Source organism: Myxocyprinus asiaticus, chromosome 38 (genome assembly GCF_019703515.2).
Source record: "Myxocyprinus asiaticus isolate MX2 ecotype Aquarium Trade chromosome 38, UBuf_Myxa_2, whole genome shotgun sequence".
NCBI classification, from domain to species: domain Eukaryota; kingdom Metazoa; phylum Chordata; class Actinopteri; order Cypriniformes; family Catostomidae; genus Myxocyprinus; species Myxocyprinus asiaticus.
The window spans coordinates 27,428,139-27,448,493 of NC_059381.1; the positions used below are offsets into that span (position 1 = coordinate 27,428,139).

General features: G+C 37.0%; 1 protein-coding gene across 1 annotated transcript; it reads left to right on the plus strand.

The window, feature by feature from the left end:
* Window positions 1–16,399: 16,399 nt before the first annotated feature.
* On the plus strand, window positions 16,400–19,662 carry mrps17 (mitochondrial ribosomal protein S17). The gene is made up of 3 exons (XM_051677697.1): window positions 16,400–16,523; window positions 16,700–16,844; window positions 19,307–19,662. The coding sequence occupies exons 2-3, from the start codon at window positions 16,722–16,724 to the stop codon at window positions 19,598–19,600; spliced, it is 417 nt and encodes a 138-aa protein (XP_051533657.1). The 5' UTR covers window positions 16,400–16,523; window positions 16,700–16,721; the 3' UTR covers window positions 19,601–19,662.
* Window positions 19,663–20,355: the final 693 nt, after the last annotated feature.

A 20,355-nucleotide genomic window follows, 5' to 3' on the forward strand; every position in this document is an offset into this window, starting at 1 on the left:
GCAATTAATGATAACACAATCATTTAATTATTTGTTATGAGTTGGTTGATTTAATAGGTTGATTAATTCAATGTTGGTGTTTTTAGTCAATTATAATGGTCTATTTTATTTCATTTTATTTTTTTGCAGTCAGTCACCTCATGGACCATTTGGAATCCTCTCAGGGCCATATCTGAGCCTATGGGAGCTCTAAAGGAATTCCTACTAGGAGGAAAAAAAATAAAAAAAAATAAAAATTGAATTAACATTTAATTTAAAACAATTATTTTGCTTTGCAAGGCCCCCTGGTGGCTCTGGGGCCATAAGCGCCCACTTATAGCTAGAAACAAATGGCCCTGAATCCTTCACAGACCACCAGTTTGAGAACCACTGTTTTAGAAATGTCCTCATTTCAACCAACTTCATTAGCAAAACTTCCCTCAAACCTCCATGGTGTACTCTATTATATTTTATTAACTATGGCAAGGCAAAGTGAAGTCATCAATGTTCAAGTGTGTCTACATGACGTCCCCTGCAACGACATTCATGTCTAGAAATTTAACTCTGGTCTCACAGTTTAGATAATTTGATACACCTTTTTGAAATGGCTGTCTTATTCATTCACTTCCACTCACATCAGTTTTTGTAACAACTTTTGGACAACACAAAAACTATGGGGGGAGAAAAACTTCTCTATTAAGGCATGTCTGTCCATGTCTATTAATCAAGGTTCCCCTGAGAAGTTTGAATATTTATGCAGGGAACTTAAATAAGTGGAGCATGACATTTGTAATTACTTAGTTAAAGAAGTCAGAATAAATTCAGGCTTGATAAGCAGAAAATGTAGTAGAAGAAATACCCAGGATGGGCTATAAAATGTAAAGACCGACATTTTCAAGCCCTTAATTGGGAGTATACTGTAAATGTGTTGCTTATGTTTCATTGGCATTTTCAACAGTGGTCTTGGACTCTATACTGACACCTATCGGTGTGGATGCAGCATCACACAAAAGCAAATGTTTCTGGTTACTGGTGCCATTGTAAAAAATACCCTTTTCAGAGGCATATTTATTGGTGAATAATTAATTTACTCAGCAACCAATCATCTCAGATAATGGGGTTATAAAGATAATGCAAGTAGTATTTGTGTGGTCATATGATATCTAGATGGCGCCCCTTGTAGGATATATATTTTTTATAGACAACTGATATGAGTGCAGTTTTCATATTATGTGCATGTTTGAGTAGTACTCGCAATAACTGTTCATTTCTTTAGGGGTATTTTTTATTGTGGTAAAAGTAACTGAGTAAGGTTAAACTCATGATATTTGCGTTAGCGCCTTGTTTTAAAGTAATATTCCATGTTCAATGCAAGTTAAGTTCAATCGACAGCATTTGTGGAATAATGTTTATTACAAAAAAAATTAATTTCGACTCGTCCCTCCTTTTCTTAAAAAAAGAAAAAGCAAAAAAACGAGGTTCTAGTGAGGCACTTGCAGTGGAAGTGAATGCAGCCAATATTTGGAGGGTTTAAAGGCAGAAATGTGAACCTTATTTTATAAAAGCAATTACATGAATTCTTCTGTTAAAACTCATGTATTATTTGAGCTGTAAAGTCATTTAAATCATCTTTTTTACAGTCGTTTTAGGGTTTTGGGTTTGTTGACATTTCATCGTCATGGCAACGAAGTTGTAAAATTGGCTATTACTTTAAAAGGATAGTAAGCGATTTTATCACACTAAAATCATATCAACATGCATATTGTTTATATCTTGTGGATATACTTTTTGAAACAGTGAGTATTTTAACGTTTAGGGATTGGTCCCATTCACTTCCATTGTAAGTGCCTTACTGTAACCCAGATTTTTGCTTTTTTTAAACAAAAAGGAGGGGCAAGTCAAAATTATTTTTTGTGTTAATCAACATTATTATGCCACAAATGCTGTCGATCAAGCTTAAATTGTACTTGTACTGGAACCGAAATATTCCTTTAAGAACCCAAATGGGACATTTCTTCACTACAGTACTAAGCAAAGGTACCATAGCTGATCTCTGGTATTTGAAAGAAAGTTATCAGCGGATACAATCTATACTGGCAATGACATCAGATTGCATGATAATGACATCGCCAAGCTTTACAAAGAATATGATTTTCTTTAAAGCAGGCCCTGACGTAATGTTTAGAGAGAGCTTTGTTCCAAAAACTCAGGAATACGACAAGGTCAAAACTAGCAAATCGGTGTGGAGGAATAAAATCATTGCCAGTTGAGTTTCAGATAAATAAAAGCCTAATATGTACATGTTTTCTGTTTACATAGGATAAACTAAGAATACCATTTAGGATACTGGCACTCATTAAAGGGATATTTTACCTAAAAATAAAGATTGTAATCATTTACTTACCCTCATACTGTTACAAACTAGGGCTGTCAATCGATTTAAATTTTTATCGAATTAATTACATGACATGCCGATTAATTAATAGAATTATTCAAAATGATATCGAATTATTGTTTTGTATATATATATATATAAAACAATAATTCGATATAATGATTAAATAATTATATTTCAATCATTATAAATATATTATATATTTTAAATATAATTCAAATAATTAAGATGCATTATATTATTGTAGCAGATGAGTAAAGAATTGATAATACCATACAAAAAGTGGCTTTAGAAGGCAATATATTGTTTATTTCCATATAATTGAACATAAGCCTGTACATATGTACATATGCGTCAGACGGACACTTTTGGGGCGTCTCACTTTGGTAGTGTCACGACATAAACACCGCATTTTTAGGTATAAAGTTTTACATTCAAATTTAGCTTGTATCTTTAATGATGAAACAAAGACACCTATAAAATAATGTTTCATTATTTTTATTTTTTTTTCAATTCAAAGCCGAAAAGTCATTGACCAATCTACTGGTCGGGGACTTTCTTCCATGGAAGAAAAAAGGAATTGCATATTTTTTCCATAAAATGAAAGTGAATGGTGACTGTGGCTGTCACTATGCCTAACACCTCTTTTGTGTTCCATGAAAGAAAGTTATAAGGGTTTGGAACAACATGAGGGTGAGTAAATGATGACAGTATTTTCATTTTTGATTGAACTCTAGTGTCTCTGTCTGTAGCGCTCACACTATGTTCCCTGTTTAAAGCTTGACAGGCACTGTTTGCTGAGGGCAGTGTGGATGGCAGAATTGAAACTTTGTGTTCATGTAAACAGCATGACAAGACTTGGACCGGACTGAAAGTCTGCTGCAACACAGATGACAAGACGGGCTAACAGAGAAGAAAGAGGCACTCTGGGATATGTCCTCACAATACGCCTCACTGCTGCCCAGCTAGTTGAGACTGTTTCTCTTGCGTGTTGGTGTGTGTGTGTGTGTGTGTGTTTGTGTGTCTATTTGAGTGTTTTGCTCCATTGCTGTGGCCTCCCAAGGACACCAAGGCTGTGAGCTTCATTCTTCGCAGATTTTTCCTTTATGCATATGGTACATTATTTATATGTTTTAAGTGCTATGCATTCCTCAAATGTATTTAAAGGAATAGTTCACCTAAAAATCATTTACTTACCCTCGTGTTGCTCTAAACCCATATGACTTTCTTTCTTCAGCGGAACACAAAAGGAGATGTTAGGTTTAATATTAGTTTGACTGACAGCCTCATTGTTAGTGTTTTTGAGCATATGCGACTTGCATGAAAATAGCAGGTGTGTTGTTGCAGGTGTGTGACACAAGAGTGAAACTTTTATGGGCCGAGACCTACGTGGTGATTCAGATGGGGGGATAAATATTATTGAAGTATTTAATAAATGACTTGTGACGGTATTTCCATAGTGATCTCATGTTTGTTTTCAAGGGACACTGACATCAGCTTGCAACAGACATGTACCAAGGCAACATCAACATTACAATATAGCATCTGCCATAAAAGTACACAAGCCATTTATCATCGTAAATGTAAAGTCAAATCATTGAAGCAATGTGAAAAAGCAATAAGAAATACATTTGTACTGTGTGAACAGATTTGGAGCAATGTGGTTGTAAACAGGAAACTCTAAACAATCTAAGAAGACAAATGATTCGAATTGTACAATCACTAGTTCTTCCACTATAGCATTAGGAATTTAAAATTTAAAGGGGCACTCAGCAATATTTTCCTAACTGCTAAACTTTTAAACAGAAAGTTAAAATATACATTAATATACGGAATTAATAGTATTTTGAAGATTATGTTTAAAATGGTGTACACTCCCATGAGAAGATGCTAGTCATTTTAGTCTTAGAGAAAAAGCTGCTTTATTCTACATATTGTGCTTGGCATATTGCACGCTTTTACTCGCAGAATAAATTAATCATGGCTAAACTCCAATTAGCGAATTTCTATAATGATATTGTAACTGAAAATGTTTGCTATTGTGTGATGTAAAAATTGTGTGATGTTTGAAGAAAATGTGCGTGGTGCTGCTTACCCATACAAAAGTCAATACCACAATACTAAGGTGTTGTGGGTCATTGCCAGGGCGTTGCTATGTGGTTGCTAGGTGGTTGTTTACTCACATTATTTTTTTAACCCTTTTTATGGCTTGGGTCCATCCTTTAATGTAAGTCTATGGGAAATGTTTTTTTTTTTTCTTAGTCTGTTTTATCATCCGGCAAGCAAAAATTCTACAACTACCGGTAATCGCTTAGAAAAGTATTAGCACACTTATGCACATGCCGATGGTGCAGGTTTTTTTATATCCCTATCCCTAAGTTTGAGCAATTAGAACCCATCACTAATTAATAAAAGTCACACTTATTTTTTAATAAAGTATTACAAAAGGCAACAGTATGTAGGGTTGCCACCTGTCCTGTAAAATACGGGCTCGCCCCGTATTTAAAGATAAAATGATGTGTCCCGTATATAAAATCGATACGGGAATCGATTTGTCCCGTATTTAAGCTGGTCATATGGCGTCACGGTGAAATCGTTCCAGATCGCTAATTTAACATTGATATAATTTGAAAAATTTGCCTACTGTGGGTAAGGGACCGTCCACAAATGGTGGTAAAACTGTGGAGTTTTTTCTATATAAATGTTCAGTAAGATCAAACAATGTATGAATACAATCATAAAGACAAGTACAGGTGAAGGAAAAAAAAAATACAAATTATTAAAAAAAATTAAAACAAATATCTATAAACCATCCAAAATGTATACATAAATAAGATAAAGAAGACAAAAAATATAATAAATATATTTTTAACATATAAATGATGTATTCTTTTAATAAGACATGGGTCAGGAAAGTTCTCATTTTAGCATATAAGAAAGGATATACAATGTTTATTAATAATGCATATTAACTCAACACATTTATTGCTAAAACTGTGGAGGATGTGGTTAGGGGCCGTAACCATCCAGCCAATCACAGGTGAGTTTCATGACAACCCTTACGTAACAGGCCATCAGTCAGAGAGTCTAATCAACATGGATCCATTCATTTCTACAAAGCTGCTTTCAACAATGCTCATTTATCCATGTTTTTATCAGCATTGATGTTGATCTAAATTAATAATCTAGAGACGAGGAACACGCAAACGAGAGTTATTTATCGGCATATCGTTCTTGATTGGCAGCATTACATGAAATGCACTGCAGAAAAAACAAAAACAAAGGACAATCCTTCTTTTAAGCACACATTGTAAGTGGAGTTTATTTTAGTGCCTGAGTCTTCATTAAGTTATGCTTTTTACATTATGTTTGTGAGGTAAAAGTTTGATCAGTTATTTTTGCCAATTTAAGCAGATTACTAGATCTGTGTTAAATATGTAAAGCTATTTTTAATATCAGCTCCTGTTTTTTAACTAGATGTTGGTGTGCAGTCAACAAACTGTAAGAAAAAAGATAGATCTGCTGTGATCTTAGAACATATTACTGAAGTGAATAGATTTGTAGACACGCTTTTTTATACATGCAAACGTATGGATGTTATTGAAACTCAATTATTATAAGACTTTTATTGTTGTCTTTTGATAAAAGTTATGCTCAGCAGCTCACAAACTGTAGGGAAATGATAGATTTTCTTTGTTCTTATAATGCATAAAACCTCTACTAGTCTCTTTAAAGTCTCTTTCAAATTTTCTTTTGATCATTGATTCAGTGACTAACTCATTTCACACAAGACATCACCAGGTGGCATCACTAGAAATGGTCACAGAATCATTAAATGGATCTGAACGAGTTTTGGTGAATGTAGTCAAAACACTCGAGTCGGGGGGTCTGGGTAGCTCAGTGGTAAAGACGCTGGCTTTGGTGGTCATGTCTGGAATATGGCCAACAATAATAAATGACATCACTGGAGGGACAAGGAAAGAGAGACAGTGTGTTTGTGCTTCATGCTTTTTCAGAGTTTTTCTATGCAAAGACTAACATACAGTAAACAAACTTACAATGCAAATAGCCAAACCTTACCCTACATTAAAAACTGTAAAAGCAGGGACCTGGGTAGCTCAGTGGTAAATGGAGTTCGCTAGTTCGAATCCAGAGCATGCTGAATGACTCCAGCCAGGTCTCCTAAGCAACAAAATTGGTCCGGTTGCTTGGGAGGGTAGAGTCACATGGGGTAAACTCCTCGTGATTGCTATAATGTGGTTCGTTCTCGGTGGGGCGTGTGGTGAGTTGAGCGTGGTTGCCACAGTGGATGGCGTGAAGCTTCCACAGGCGCTATGTCTCCGTGGCAAGGATTGAGGCAAGTCACTACATCACCACGAGGACTTAAAAGCACATTGGGAATTGGCTATTCCAAATTGGGAGAAAAAGGAAAAAAACAAACAAAACAAAAAAACACTCCAGTCACTTGGATACATTTAAATCGCAAAAGCACAGAGTAAAAAATTAAATTGTGCACATGCACAATTGGCATTATTGTAATTGATTAAATAATTTATTCAAGGACCAGCTTGTGCTCAGTCTTTTAGTAACTGGGTTTTCATCTAACTATTTTTATGCACATTTTGAAATTGCGCATAAGAAATCCTGAATAGAAACGCTTGATATGTGAATAAACTTTCTAAATTCACATAAAATTGAATGCGCTAGGAGAAGGTGGATTTTCCAGAGTTTCGCATTATCTTGGATATTAAAACGCTCCCCGAAGCAGGGAGGTCATTAAGCTGCTCCGTCATGACGAGGCGGTTCCCTTATGAAAATACGCATTACGTAGTAGATAGAAATGCGCAACAATTTGTAGTTTCTTAAGCCTAATATTTAGAAATGCACTTATTTTTATGTGTGAAACAGAAGCAAGTGCTCCACAAGAATTCATTTTGCAGCTATTTTTGCTATATTTTGCAATTAATTTGCAATACTTGAATCTTTAAAATACTACAAATACTACAAATAGACTGGTGGCCAAAAGTTTGAAATAATGTACAGATTATGCTGTTTCGGAAGGAAATTGGTACTTTAATTCATGAAAGTGGCATTCAACTGATCACAAAATATAGTCAGGACATTACTGATGTAAAAAACAGCACCATCACTATTTGAAAAAAGTCATTTGTGATCAACTCTAGACAGGCCCCATTTCCAGCAGCCATCACTCCAACACCTTATCCTTGAGTAATCATGCTAAATTGCTAATTTGGTTCTAGAAAATCACTTGCCATTATGTCAAACACAGCTGAAAGCTATTTGGTTTGTTAAATGAAGCTTAACATTGTCTTTGTGTTTGTTTCTGAGTTTCCACAGTATGCAATAGACTGGCAAGTCTTAAGGTCAATTTTAGGTCAAAAATGTCAAAAAAGAAACAGCTTTCTCTAGAAACTCATCAGTCAATCATTGTTTTGAGGAATAAAGGCTATACAAGGCTTGAAATTGCCAAAAAACTGAAGATTTCATACAAAGGTGTACACTACAGTCTTCAAAGTCAAAGGACAACTGGCTCTAACAAGGACAGAAAGAGATGTGGAAGGCCAGATGTACAACTAAACAAGAGGATAAGTACATCAGTTTGAGAAATAGGTGCCTCACATGTCCTCAGCTGACAGCTTCATTGAATTCTACCCGCTCAACACCAGTTTCATGTACAACAGTAAAGAGAAGACTCAGGGGTGCAGGCCTTATGGGAAGAATTGCAAAGAAAAAGCCACTTTTGAAACAGAAAAACAAAAAGAAAAGGTTAGAGTGGGCAAAGAAACAGACATTGGACAACAGATAATTGGAAAAGAGTGTTATGGATCTTAACTCCATTGAGCTTTTGTGGGATCAGCTAGACTGTAAGGTGCGTGAGAAGTGCCCAACAAGACAGCCACATCTATGGCAAGTGCTACAGGAAGTGTGGGGTGAAATGTCACCAGAGTATCTGGACAATCTGACAGCCAGAAAGCCAAGGATCTGCAAAGCTGTCATTGCTGCACGTGGAGGATTTTTTGATGAGAACACTTTGAAGTAGTTTAAGTTTTTTTTTTTTCAAATTGTAATAGTAATTTTTCACATTATTAATGTCCTGACTATACATTGTGATCAGTTGAATGCCACTTTGGTGAATAAAAGTACCAATTTCTTTCCATAAGAGCAAAATCTGTACATTATTCCAAACTTCTGGCTGCCAGTGTATATAATAATTATATATTAATATAATACTTATACTTTTTATATTAATATATACTGTAATATATCAAGTCAAGTCATTTTTATTTGTATTGTGCTTTTCACAACAAACATCGTTTCAAAGCAGCTTCACAAGAAATCATGCATTAACAGAAAAAATGAAACTGTAACATCTATAAAGTCTAAAGAATGATCATTGTGTAGTTTGATTAAATATGATTGTAAAATGTGTATAAAATTAAATAATTAAATAATAATTGTATTTAGAACCCCATTGAGCAAGCTGAAGGTGACTGTGGCAAGGAACACAAAACTCCATAAGATGTTGGTTAATGGAGAAAAATAACCTTGGGAGAAACCAGGCTCACTGTGGGGGCCAGTTGCCCTCTGGCTAAAAAACATGAATATAATGCCAATATTACTTATTTATGTGCAGTACAAGTCATGGTTTTAAATTTGTCAATTAAGTTCCATTGTTTAAAAAAAAAAAAAATGTTTTTATGAACTTTAAGATTAATAACAAATGTCTTTGAAGTCCATCCTGGATTAACTGCAGAAGTTCACATAGATGCATTGTCCTTTGTTAGTTGGGTGATGAAGGCTTTTGTTGCAGTTAAATGATAGTCTGTGTATTCCATTTCAAGAGTGTAGTCCATCAATAGACAAAGTTGATGCAGGCGGAGATCAACGAGGTGCATCGCAGTTCAACCTGCAGGTCATTTCGGTGAGGTTCGGTGGGGTCCATCCTAAATCCAAGATTCAGGCAGTGGCATATGAAGTATCCGATGTCTTACAGTTGGAGTTGGCATCATTTCATCTTCTGCAGTCAAAAGACTGAAATGATGTCTGGCTAGCACCGGCTGTAGTTTGTCATCATCACTCAGCCACATGTAGCAGTGGAGTTTGATACCAAGCAGGAACGGAGTTGGATCTGGCCGGCTCTGGTAACTGGTATGAATCCCAAGGTTGAGACATGGAAACAAATAGAATAACATTAGCGTAGATGCCATTCAATTTTATGCAGAGTTATAGATCATGATAGATGTTTCTGGTTCTGGAAGACCTAACTAAAGCAGACTAATTTTGAGTTGATGGATAAATTTGGTGTATGCTTGGCTAAATAGATGAGTCTTTAGTCTAGACTTAAACTGAGTGTGTCTGCATCCCGAACAGTGTTAGGGAGACTATTCCATAGTTTAGGAGACAAGTATGAAAAAGATCTACTTCCTTTTGTGGATTTTGATATTCTTGGAATTATTAACAAGCCAGAATTTTGTGATCGTAATGAACATGACGGAATATAGCATGTCAGAAGGTCACTTAAGTCCTGTGGAGCTAGACCATTCAAAGCTTTGTATGTAGTTAACAGAATTTTAACAGGTAGCCAATGTAACAACAATAGAATGGGGATAATATGATCATATTTCTTGGATGTAGTCAGCACTCTAGCTGCTACATTTTGAACCAATTGAAGTTTATTTATTGAACTTGCTGGACATCCTCCCAGTAATGCATTACAATAATCTAGTCTTGAGGTCATGAATGCATGAAAGTTTTTTGGCATAAGCAACAGAGAGCATGTGTCATAACTTAGTAATATTTTTGAAGTGGAAGAATGCTGTTCAACAAACATTGGAAATTTGATTTTCAAAGGACAGATTGGTATAAATATAACACCTTAAGTTCTTCGCTGCAGAAGACGATGTAACAGTACATCCATCGAGAGTCAAATTATATTTTAGCGGCTTATTTTTTGAGGTTTTTGGTCCAATAATTTGTACCTGTTTTGTTGGAATTGAGTAGAAGAAATTTCTGGCCTTCCAATCTTTGATTTCATTGGTACACTCTACTAATTAGGAGAATTGTGAATTTTCATTAGGTTTAGAAGAAATATAAAGTTGGGTATCGTTGGCATAACAGTGGAAATGTATTCCACGATTCCTGATAATATCTCCCAGGGGAAGCATGTATAAGGAGAAAAGCAGAGGCCCTAAAACTGATCCCTGTGGCACTCCATACTTAACTTTTGTTTGATTTGACAATTCCTCATTTACACATACAAAGTGGTGGCGGTCTGATAAATAGGACCTAAACCATACTAATGAAAGTCCACTAATGCCAACATAATTCTCCAGTCCATTCAAGAGAATGTCATGATCTATCGTATCAAAGGCAGCACTAAGATCTAAAAGCACTAGAAGAGAAATGCAGCCGTGATCAGTTGATAAGAGCAAGTCATTTGTAACTCTGATAAGTGCAGTCTCTGTACTGTGATGGGGCCTTAATCCTTACTGAAATTGTTCATATATACCATTATTTGACAGCTGTGAACAACAACCCCCACAAAAAAAAAAAAAAATATCAACACACTTTTAAAATGATTGCTACGCCCCTGGTTACAGGCTACACAGAAAGCCAGTGACTCACATAAAAAAGACTTTAAAGACCCCATGAAATTAGAGTTTGTGGCTTTTAGTCCATGTCTATTAGCTTTTTATTAAAACTCTTATTTTGAAGTTTTCCACTGGACTACGTTTCCCAGAATTCACTGCCCTAATCGCTTCCATCTGTTCATCGTCATCCCCACCTGCCTTCCATTCCCTCATTAGTTTCCCTGTGTATATATACCCTCTAGTTTTGTTCATCATTTGTCAGTCCTTAAAGTGTTTTGTTGTGTTAAGGTTTGATGTTTAGCTTTATAGTTTATTCAACTCCAGTGTTTGTTCCACTCCAGCGATTACTACTGTTCAGCTTTTTGTTTGTTCTACTCCTACGATTATAATTAAATGATTGAAAGAATCTACTCCCGCGTCTCCTCTCTTCCACTCCACGACCCAACATTACAGTAGTGCAATTATCAAACCGCAAAGGCTGTGATTCATTTAAATAGTCTGCACGTGCTGCTTGCAGCACTTCCTGTATGTGTGCAGCTCTGTTCTTTGTAGTGTACTCCACATGCTCAAAGCACATTTGAGTCAATGAGATGAGCGCATTAACTTTACAGCTCTCTAGATTCACTAATGCTGCCTTCACATGCTTTTGGAATCACCAAATCACAAAGTAGACAAAAAAAAACAAGATCATTCTTCTCTGTAGATCCTCTCAAGCGCTTTTAGGTTGGATGGGGACCATCGGTGGACAGCCATTTTCAGGTTTCTCCAGGGATGTTTGATTGGGTTCAAGTCTGGGCTCTGGCTGGCCACTCAAGGACATTCACAGAGTTGTCCCTACGTCATAATGTCCTCTGTTTCACTGTTTATTTATTTAGTCTGGTTATTTTTAAATGGTGTGAACACCCTTTTTCTTTTTTTTTACAATATTTTTATTTGCAGTAGAGAATGTTTGCACAAAATTGTTAAAATTAAACACCATAAAATGTATGTTAATAATCATATCGCAGTTCAAATCACAATCAGATTTGTTGTCTAAATCGTTCAGCTCTATAGATCAAATGCTCTCTAGAATGAGAATGTCCCTCCCACTAAAACCACCTGCAACAAACTTTGCAAATAGCAAATCATGTTTCATTGCTTTGATGTAACTAAAGCCTTTTGACTATTTTTAAAATAGGGGGCATATGCCCTTAGTTATCCTTCATGTTTCAATAGGAAATATGTCAACACAGGAAAGAAAACTCTGCTCATCTAGTGAATTCACTGCTTCTTTAAAGGTGAAGTGTGTTAGTTCTGAGCCACTAGTGCCACCAATCAGAATTGCAGAATTAGTGTTCAAACAGGTTTCCCAAACACTCGCCCATCTTACATTGGCCAGACTAAAAACAAAAAATGTCCTAACCAAAAAACGAATTAACCAGTGTTTGAGCACTTTAGGGAATTAACCTAAAATGGCTTATTTATAGTTGTCTAACCACTTTAAGCTGGGAAAGTATTAAGTATGTTAACATTTAAAAAATTTCAAACATCACCTTTTCACTGTAGCACCAGACAAGATCAAGACATGTTAAAGATGGCCGATGGCAAAGTGACATTACATTTAGAGAATCTTCATGGCTTTTTGGAAATCTGTGTCCTGGGCTGGCATTGTGACCACTCACCAGAGCCGCCGATAAGGGAGTACAGCTTGACTGATATGGAACAGACTGGTCAGAGTCAGTACATTGATGGATATATTACATGTTCCTGAATGAGCAGGAGCATTGCAGAATGATGGTGTGCTAGTCCTCCACTAAATATTCCATTGCACTGCCTTAAATGGGAATCACATAGAAACAGGCCATGTTTTCTGTGTTGTTCTGATTAATACCAGATTTGACTGCGCTGGCCCTTTTCCAGTTCCCACCCAGGGACAAACTGATTTCTTTTTCTTCCACTATTAAACACACATTAGCGTGTATCATGATCTGTTCCCCTATTTTAGACACATTTTTCATATTTTATAAATGCCTGTTCCCTCAGTCTTGACTCCAAGCCACTTGGAACAACTGGCCAAATAGTTCAAAAGGGAGTTGGATCACTACACACAAAACACAATAAAATTTGCTCTGTGCAGGGCAAACTTTATAGAGTGAGTTTACAACTTCAATGTTGATGTCGGTTTGTACCTTAGTGAAAAGTGACATTGCCATTACACACAAATCAGCATTACAGCAGGTTTGAGCGTAAAAATTATGTCTAAATATGTGTGAGCTCTTTTTTTGCATCAAAATCAGGTCGTCATCGGGGAAGGGGATGTGGGGGCAACCAGTAACATTGTCCCAGGACCTGTGATGAGGGGGCCCCACTAAGGTCCTCTATGGTATATTATGGACCCACCCATAAGATTTTGTCTCAGGCCTTGTGAATTTTAGAAGCGGCCCTGATCAGAATACACATAAACACAAAGGTAGTCTATACAAGAGAGAGAACATACAAAAATGATTAATTCGAGAAATGAGCATTTAAAAAACTATCATCATCGTTATTATTATTATTTGACTATCATGTTGTATCATTACATATTTTATCACGTGGACGGCTGTGGACGTGTGCGCCGTTTACCTGGGGAAGTAACGGCACCAGGATGCACTGTGGGAAGATGACAAGCCAGTGGAGGGAGTGTGATGCACTGGGCAATATTCTGCTGGGAAACCCTGGGTCCGGCCATTCATGTGGATGTCAATTTGACACGTACCACCTACCTAAACATCATTGTAGACCAGGTACACCTCTTCATGGCAATGGTATTCCCTGATGGTAGTGGCTTCTTACAGCAGGATAATGCGCCCTGCCACACTGCACACATTGTTCGGGAATGGTTTGAGGAACATGATGAAGAGTTCAAGGTGTTGCCCTGGCCTCCAAATTCCCCAGATCTCAATCCGATTGAGCATCTGTGGGATGTGCTGGACCAACAAGTCCGATCCACAGCTGCTCCACCTCACAACTTACAGGACTTGAAGGATCTGCTGCTAATGTCTTGGTGCCAGATACCACAGGACACCTTTAGGAGTCTTGTAGAGTCCAATGCTTTGGCAGGTTGGAACTGTTTTGGCGGAGGACCAACAGCATATTAGGCAGGTGGTCATAATGATTTGGCTCATCAGTGTATAAGCATTTAAAATCTTAACTCTCTCTTCCAGCTAAAAAGACTCATGAACATCCATGACATCACATGAGAAACCTTGTCCAATGAAATACTTTCTAGAACAAGAACGCTTCCTCCCCCCACAACTGTTCAGCACGTCTGGCTGTGTTCTAACTGGTGCTGATCATGCCTTTGCAGGGCACTTCGAAGGGAGCACAATCCATGCTGTAGGGTCATTCTAAAAAGATTTCCCAAAAATAATTGCTTAAAAAGTGAGTTCTGACTGACTGTTAACACCTTTCAGCCATCTGAAGCTCTCACAGTGGAGGGTAATTGTCTTCTGAGGGAATAGGGCATAGGGATGATCATTTCTGAATGGGACGCACCAATGCGGGAGTGGGAAGCGAGGTAAGTTGCTGGAGTTTATTTTTTTTTTGTACAGCCAGAGGTATCTTGGGATGTTTAGCTCGACTACGTTTTATTTATTCTTTATGCATAGTGTATTGTGATTCAAAACATGGATATTATCTATTAACTGCTTGTTTCTCATTCATCTGCATTGGACTTGCACAACAGCAAAGATCACAATGTGCTGTATGCGTTTGTAGGTTGGTTATGGATTAATGTTGTCAGTTAGATCATCATTCGGATCTCAAGTCTTTGGAAAAGCTGGCCGGTATTGAGATCGCTTCTCAAGTTTCCCCTGTAAGCGGCTCTGACATTAGCAGCATGGTGGAAAGAGGTGTGTGTGTGTGGCTGAAAAACAAAGCCTACTGACTATTTTTAAAAGTGGGATGAGTCGTTCGACATGTCCCACCCCCACTTCCTGTTTCAATAGAAAATATATCAAAACACCAAATCGAACTGCGCTTGTCAAGGCACTTCACTGTGACTTTTGTGTATATTTTAAGTAGATTTTAAATATATGTAAAGTGGGACACTTTCTGATAATTTGTCATTGCAATTGTTTTAAATATGATCCAAATGGCTACATCAGTGTTTTCCCATACTAGTTTAGGATGTACATATGCTGCCTTCATGTGCTATCGGAATTATCCTACTTCCCACTTCTGAAGTGGTAATTATGAGTACGTCGTGTTCACGTGCTTTGTTGTCGGAAAGAACAGGAAACATGGACGACGCCAGGTTCATTCATAAATATTTCTTGAGGAACTTTTATTTTGACACCCTAATACATATTACTCAGTTAGCTTGCTGACGATAATGGAATTTTGGTCAAATACAAGCTATTTTCACGGTGTAAAAATGTACAAAATGCATAGAATGGTGCTGATATACATAAATGAATATGACCAAAACGACAAGCGCTAACAATCAGCTGTATTTAGAAAAATGAACAAAACATGTACTTCACCTCCGCCATGTTGAAAGTTTAGGACTCCTCACATCTCGGAAACTCTGGTATCTTATCTCTGAGTTTCCCAGTTGTATTTACGACTTGAGGGGTCATTCATGTGCAAGTTCTGAGTGGGAAACTCGTATTTACGATAATTCCGATAGTATGTGAAGGCAGCATTAATGCTGATTGCTTTTGTAATGGTAGAATATGCATACAGTGATGATTAAGAAAATTAATCTTCAGATTCCACTTTGCCAGTTGTCCCACCTGTACCTGTATTCACCCAATATATTATCTAATTTTACACTTATAAAAGAAGAAAATAAAAAGAAGAAATAATAAGAAAATGTATTGTGTTTCGTGCATATGCTTATAACACTTGACAGATACTTGAAAACACAATTGCTACCTACATTTTTTTTAAATATTTGGAATGTTGTTGGAGGACAAGAAAGTACAATATTTAATTAATGTAATGTTTGTCTTCTGTAAATTGTTTATTAATACATTGTAGTGTGAAGAATTTACATTGATCATTGTATAAAAAAAAAAGAAGAATTTTTATGGGGGGGGGGGGGGGGGGGGGGTTGATCTATGTCCCTGTGCAGTGTATGTAGACAAAACCTTACTTTTCAGTTTTTATAAGAGATCTTATTTGTAACTATTTTCCATCCCTAAGATTTATGAAAATGAAACAATTTTATGACAAAAAAAAACACAAGACTTTAATTTATTAGGAGATGAGAAAAAGACTCCTATTTGTTTTGTTTTGTTAATACCTGTTGTCCTGTAATGTTTCTGTATGTGCCTTGATTTATTGTTTATTCATTCACATTTGATAGAACATATTGAATGTATATTTCTATTTTTTTTAAATAATAAATAATATACTTCCAAACCCTTCAAGTTGCCATCGTTCCGTTATCTCCTTTGACACTCCGTATTACGTCATCAACATGCGCGATAAGCCTTGACATTCAGACGCATGCGGAATATTTTCATGAGTTTTTGACCTTTACATTAACGCTTGTCTTTCAACTGAATTGGGTAAGCATATTGGTTACATGTTTCACTTATAAAAAAAAAATAAAAAAAAAACACAGAACCGCGTGTTGTTGTCCAATGGAAACTATATAACTTGAGCAAACTTGTTAGCTAACGACTGTGTATTCTGTTACTGAGCTTTACCAGTTCGTTTTACATTGATGTAACCTGAATTCCAGAGCTTTCTAAGCCGCAAACGACATGTCCGTCAAACAAGCATCGGTCCATGCGAAATGGATCATTGGCCGGGTGATCGGGACCAAAATGAAGAAGACGGCAAAGGTTCGTGTTACCAGACTTGTGCTTGATCCATACCTGCTCAAGGTAAGAGACAGTCATAATGTTGCCTTAAAATACATGTAGCAGTAAGCAAGACTGTTCTAATCGAACATGTACACTTATTGTGTCGTGATACAGTGCATTCAGAAAGTATTCAGACCCCTTCATTTTTTTCACATTTTGTTATGTTGTAGCCTTATGCTAAAATGCTTTAAATTATAATTTTTTTTCACATCAATCTACACTCCATACCCCATAATGACAAAGCAAAACCAAGATTTTTGATAACTTTGCAAATATATTAAAAATAAATAACTGAAATTTCACATTGACAGAAGTATTCAGACCCTTAACTCGGTACTTAGTTGAAGCACCTTTGGCAGTGATTACAGCCTCAAGTCTATTTGGGTATGATGCGACAAGCTTTGTACACCTGGATTTGGGGATTTTCTGCCATTCTTCTTTGCAGATCCTCTCAAGCTCTGTCAGGTTGGATGGGGACCATCGGTGGACAGCCATTTTCAGGTCTCTCCAGGGATGTTCGACTGGGTTCAAGTCTGGGCTCTGGCTGGCCACTCAAGGACATTCACAGAGTTGTCCCTAAGCACTCTTATGTTGTCTTGGCTGTGTGCTAGGGTCTTTGTCCTGTTTGAAGGTGAAACTTTGGCCCAGTCTGAGGTTCTGAGCACTCTGGACCAGGTTTTCATTAAGGATATCTCTGTATTTTGCTGCGTTCAGCTTTCCTTCAACTAGGGCTGGGCGATATGTAAAAAATGTTTTATCGATAATCGCCTTAAAAAATATCGTGATATACGATTACATCGTCAACCCCCTGCCAAGGGTTGGTGAATGTTTTTTTTGCTTTATTGATTTTGCTTTAAAAATGTAATTTATTTATTGAAACACGAAAAACATAAAAGACATTTCTATTCAAATAGCAATTTAAACTAAACGAAAAAAGCAATAAAATAACGAAGTGATCAAAAAATCTTAATTAACCACCTCCCCAAATCCAAATATTTACTGTCTCCAACCGCCCCGTTTGCCATCACGCAAGTATCAGTCATCACAGTTGGAAAATATAAATGTAAAGACAATAATAATCAAAATAAATAAGCTTAATAAATTCCCTTGTGTTCCCAAAATAATGCTGCCAAATGTGTTTTTTCTTTTCTTTTTTTCTCCCCTTTTCTCCCCAATTTGTAATGACCAATTCCCAGTGCGCTCAAGGTTCTTGTGGTGGCATAGTGACTTGCCTCAATCCGGGTGGCGGAGGACGAATCTCAGTTGCCTCCATGTCTGAGACCGTCAATCTGTGCATTTTATCACGTGGCTTGTTGAGTGTGTTACCGCGGAGACATAGCGCATGTGGAGGCTTCACGCTATTCTCCACGGCATCCACGCACAACTCACCACACGCTCCACCAAGAGCGAACCACATTATAGTGACCACGAGGAGGTTACCCCATGTGATTCTGCCCTCCCTAGCAACCGTGCCAATTTGGTTGCTTAGGAGACCTGGCTGGAGTCCCTCAGCATGCCCTGGATTCGAACTTGCGACTCCAGGGGTGGTAGTCTGCGTCTTTACTCGCTGAGCTACCCAGGCCCCCCAAATGTGTGTTCTTATCGAATTTGTGTTTGTATTGCGTTTTGGTAATACAGTTAATGCTGCCTAAAGAAAATAAAACAGAACTCAATTTTAGGTTTAAGGTGAACGTGTCTTGTATTACTTTGATTTAATTACATTTGTCTTTGTTTCTTTAATACAAAGATATATATTACTGAACCTGCAGAGTTGCGTTCACAATGCATACTAACCGTGTAAATATAAAGCGAACTAAACTCACAGCACCTTCTGAGATGATCGGAGATAATTTGCAGGATTCTTACAGATGACATTATTCTTGCAAACGGTTTTCAGATGAATGAAACAGAGGAAAAAAGTGAAAACTCTTTACATGCGCTTGTTCCACGAGACAGGCTTGTGCTGCATGCCTCTGAACAAACAGCGAATCAGACACAAGTATTGATGGTTTTTCTTTTGTCGGTTCTTACAAATATAAATAAGTGTGTTTCTTCAAGTGCGTGTCTTTGTGACTAACAGCATTTCTTGTCACGTGTCACTCCGAGACGTCTTACAGGTCGCCCGCCTGTTGCGGGTAGATAAGCAAAATTACCTGTGCATGAAATACATCTAGATGAGGAACTGGATTCAGCCTCGTCATCAAAAATGTATCAAAAATCTGGTTTTTGCTTTGTCATTATGGGCTATGAAAAGTAGATGGATGTGAAAAATATAAAGCATTTTAGCGTAGGCTATAACATAAAAAAAAATATGTAAAAAAAAAATGAAGGGGTCTGAATACTTTCTGAATGCGCTGTATATTAATGAAGGTATGTAAACCCATTTGCAACATGAGTAAAATCATTGTTACGCTGACTGTAAAATAGTTAAGTGTGGTTGTGAATTTACACTAATTAGTGTGTTTACTTTTCTCCTTTACAAGTATTACAACAAGAGGAGGACCTACTTTGCCCATGATGCTTTGGAGCAGTGCACTGTTGGTGATATTGTTTTGTTGAAGGCCTTGCCAGAGAGAAGGACCAAACACGTGAAGCATGAACTCTCAGAGATTGTGTATAAAGTAGGGCAGGTGGTGGACCCCCTGACTGGGAAGAGGGTTGCTGGACAGCAGTTTTTGGAGCCTCTTACAGAAAGCACAGAAGATACAGAAGCATCATTAACAAAAAAATTGGAGCAACTAAACATTACTTCCTCTGCGTCTCCCCCATCCTCATAGTATTGTGTTTCTGTGTTTAATGTAACTGTCGTATATCTTTGTCATAAAAAGCTATTACACTGCCTTGTGCTTGTGTGGTAATTAACTATACAAGTATTACAATACAGCAAGTGATAATCTGTGCTTTCCGTTTGGTGGTAAGGCTTCTTGGCATCAACCATGTCACTGTGTCAGCTATCCGTTTTGACAAGGAACAATAAAACATCAGAAACATAATTTTTCAATATAACTTGGCACTGCAACATATGTTACATATTACAAAATTCTGTTGTGGAGAATGGCTTGCAGACATCCTCCTAAAAAGCTGGACGAGATGTATGTTCATATACTCAGATTCAAATTTCAAAAACCTTGTGATTTGAATAACATTACAGTGTAAAATTGCCCTCTAGTGGAAGTAAAAGCAATCAATCCAGTCAAGTTAAAGGATAGTTCACTCAAAAATGAAAATCCTCTCATCATTTACTCACCCTCATGCCATCCCAGATGTGTATGACTTTCTTTTTTCTGCAGAACACAAACGAAGATTTTCAGAAGAATATTTAAACTCTGTAGGTCCATACAATGCAAGTGAATGGCCATAACTTTGAAAACAGGCACATAAAGGCAGCATAAAAGTAATCCATATGACTCCAAGTCCACTTTCACTTTCACACTCTTCTTTTGATTTGGTGATTCGCATTCTTTGTGCATATCGCCACCTTCTGGGCAGGGAGGCGAATTATAGTAAAAAAGGACTTAAATATTGATCCTTT

Coding starts and splice junctions, on each gene's coding strand:
- mrps17 (XM_051677697.1), top strand. CDS start 16,722: ATGTCCGTCAAACAAGCATCGGTCCATGCGAAATGGATCATTGGCCGG. Junction 16,845..19,306: donor TTGATCCATACCTGCTCAAG/GTAAGAGACAGT, acceptor CTCCTTTACAAG/TATTACAACAAGAGGAGGAC.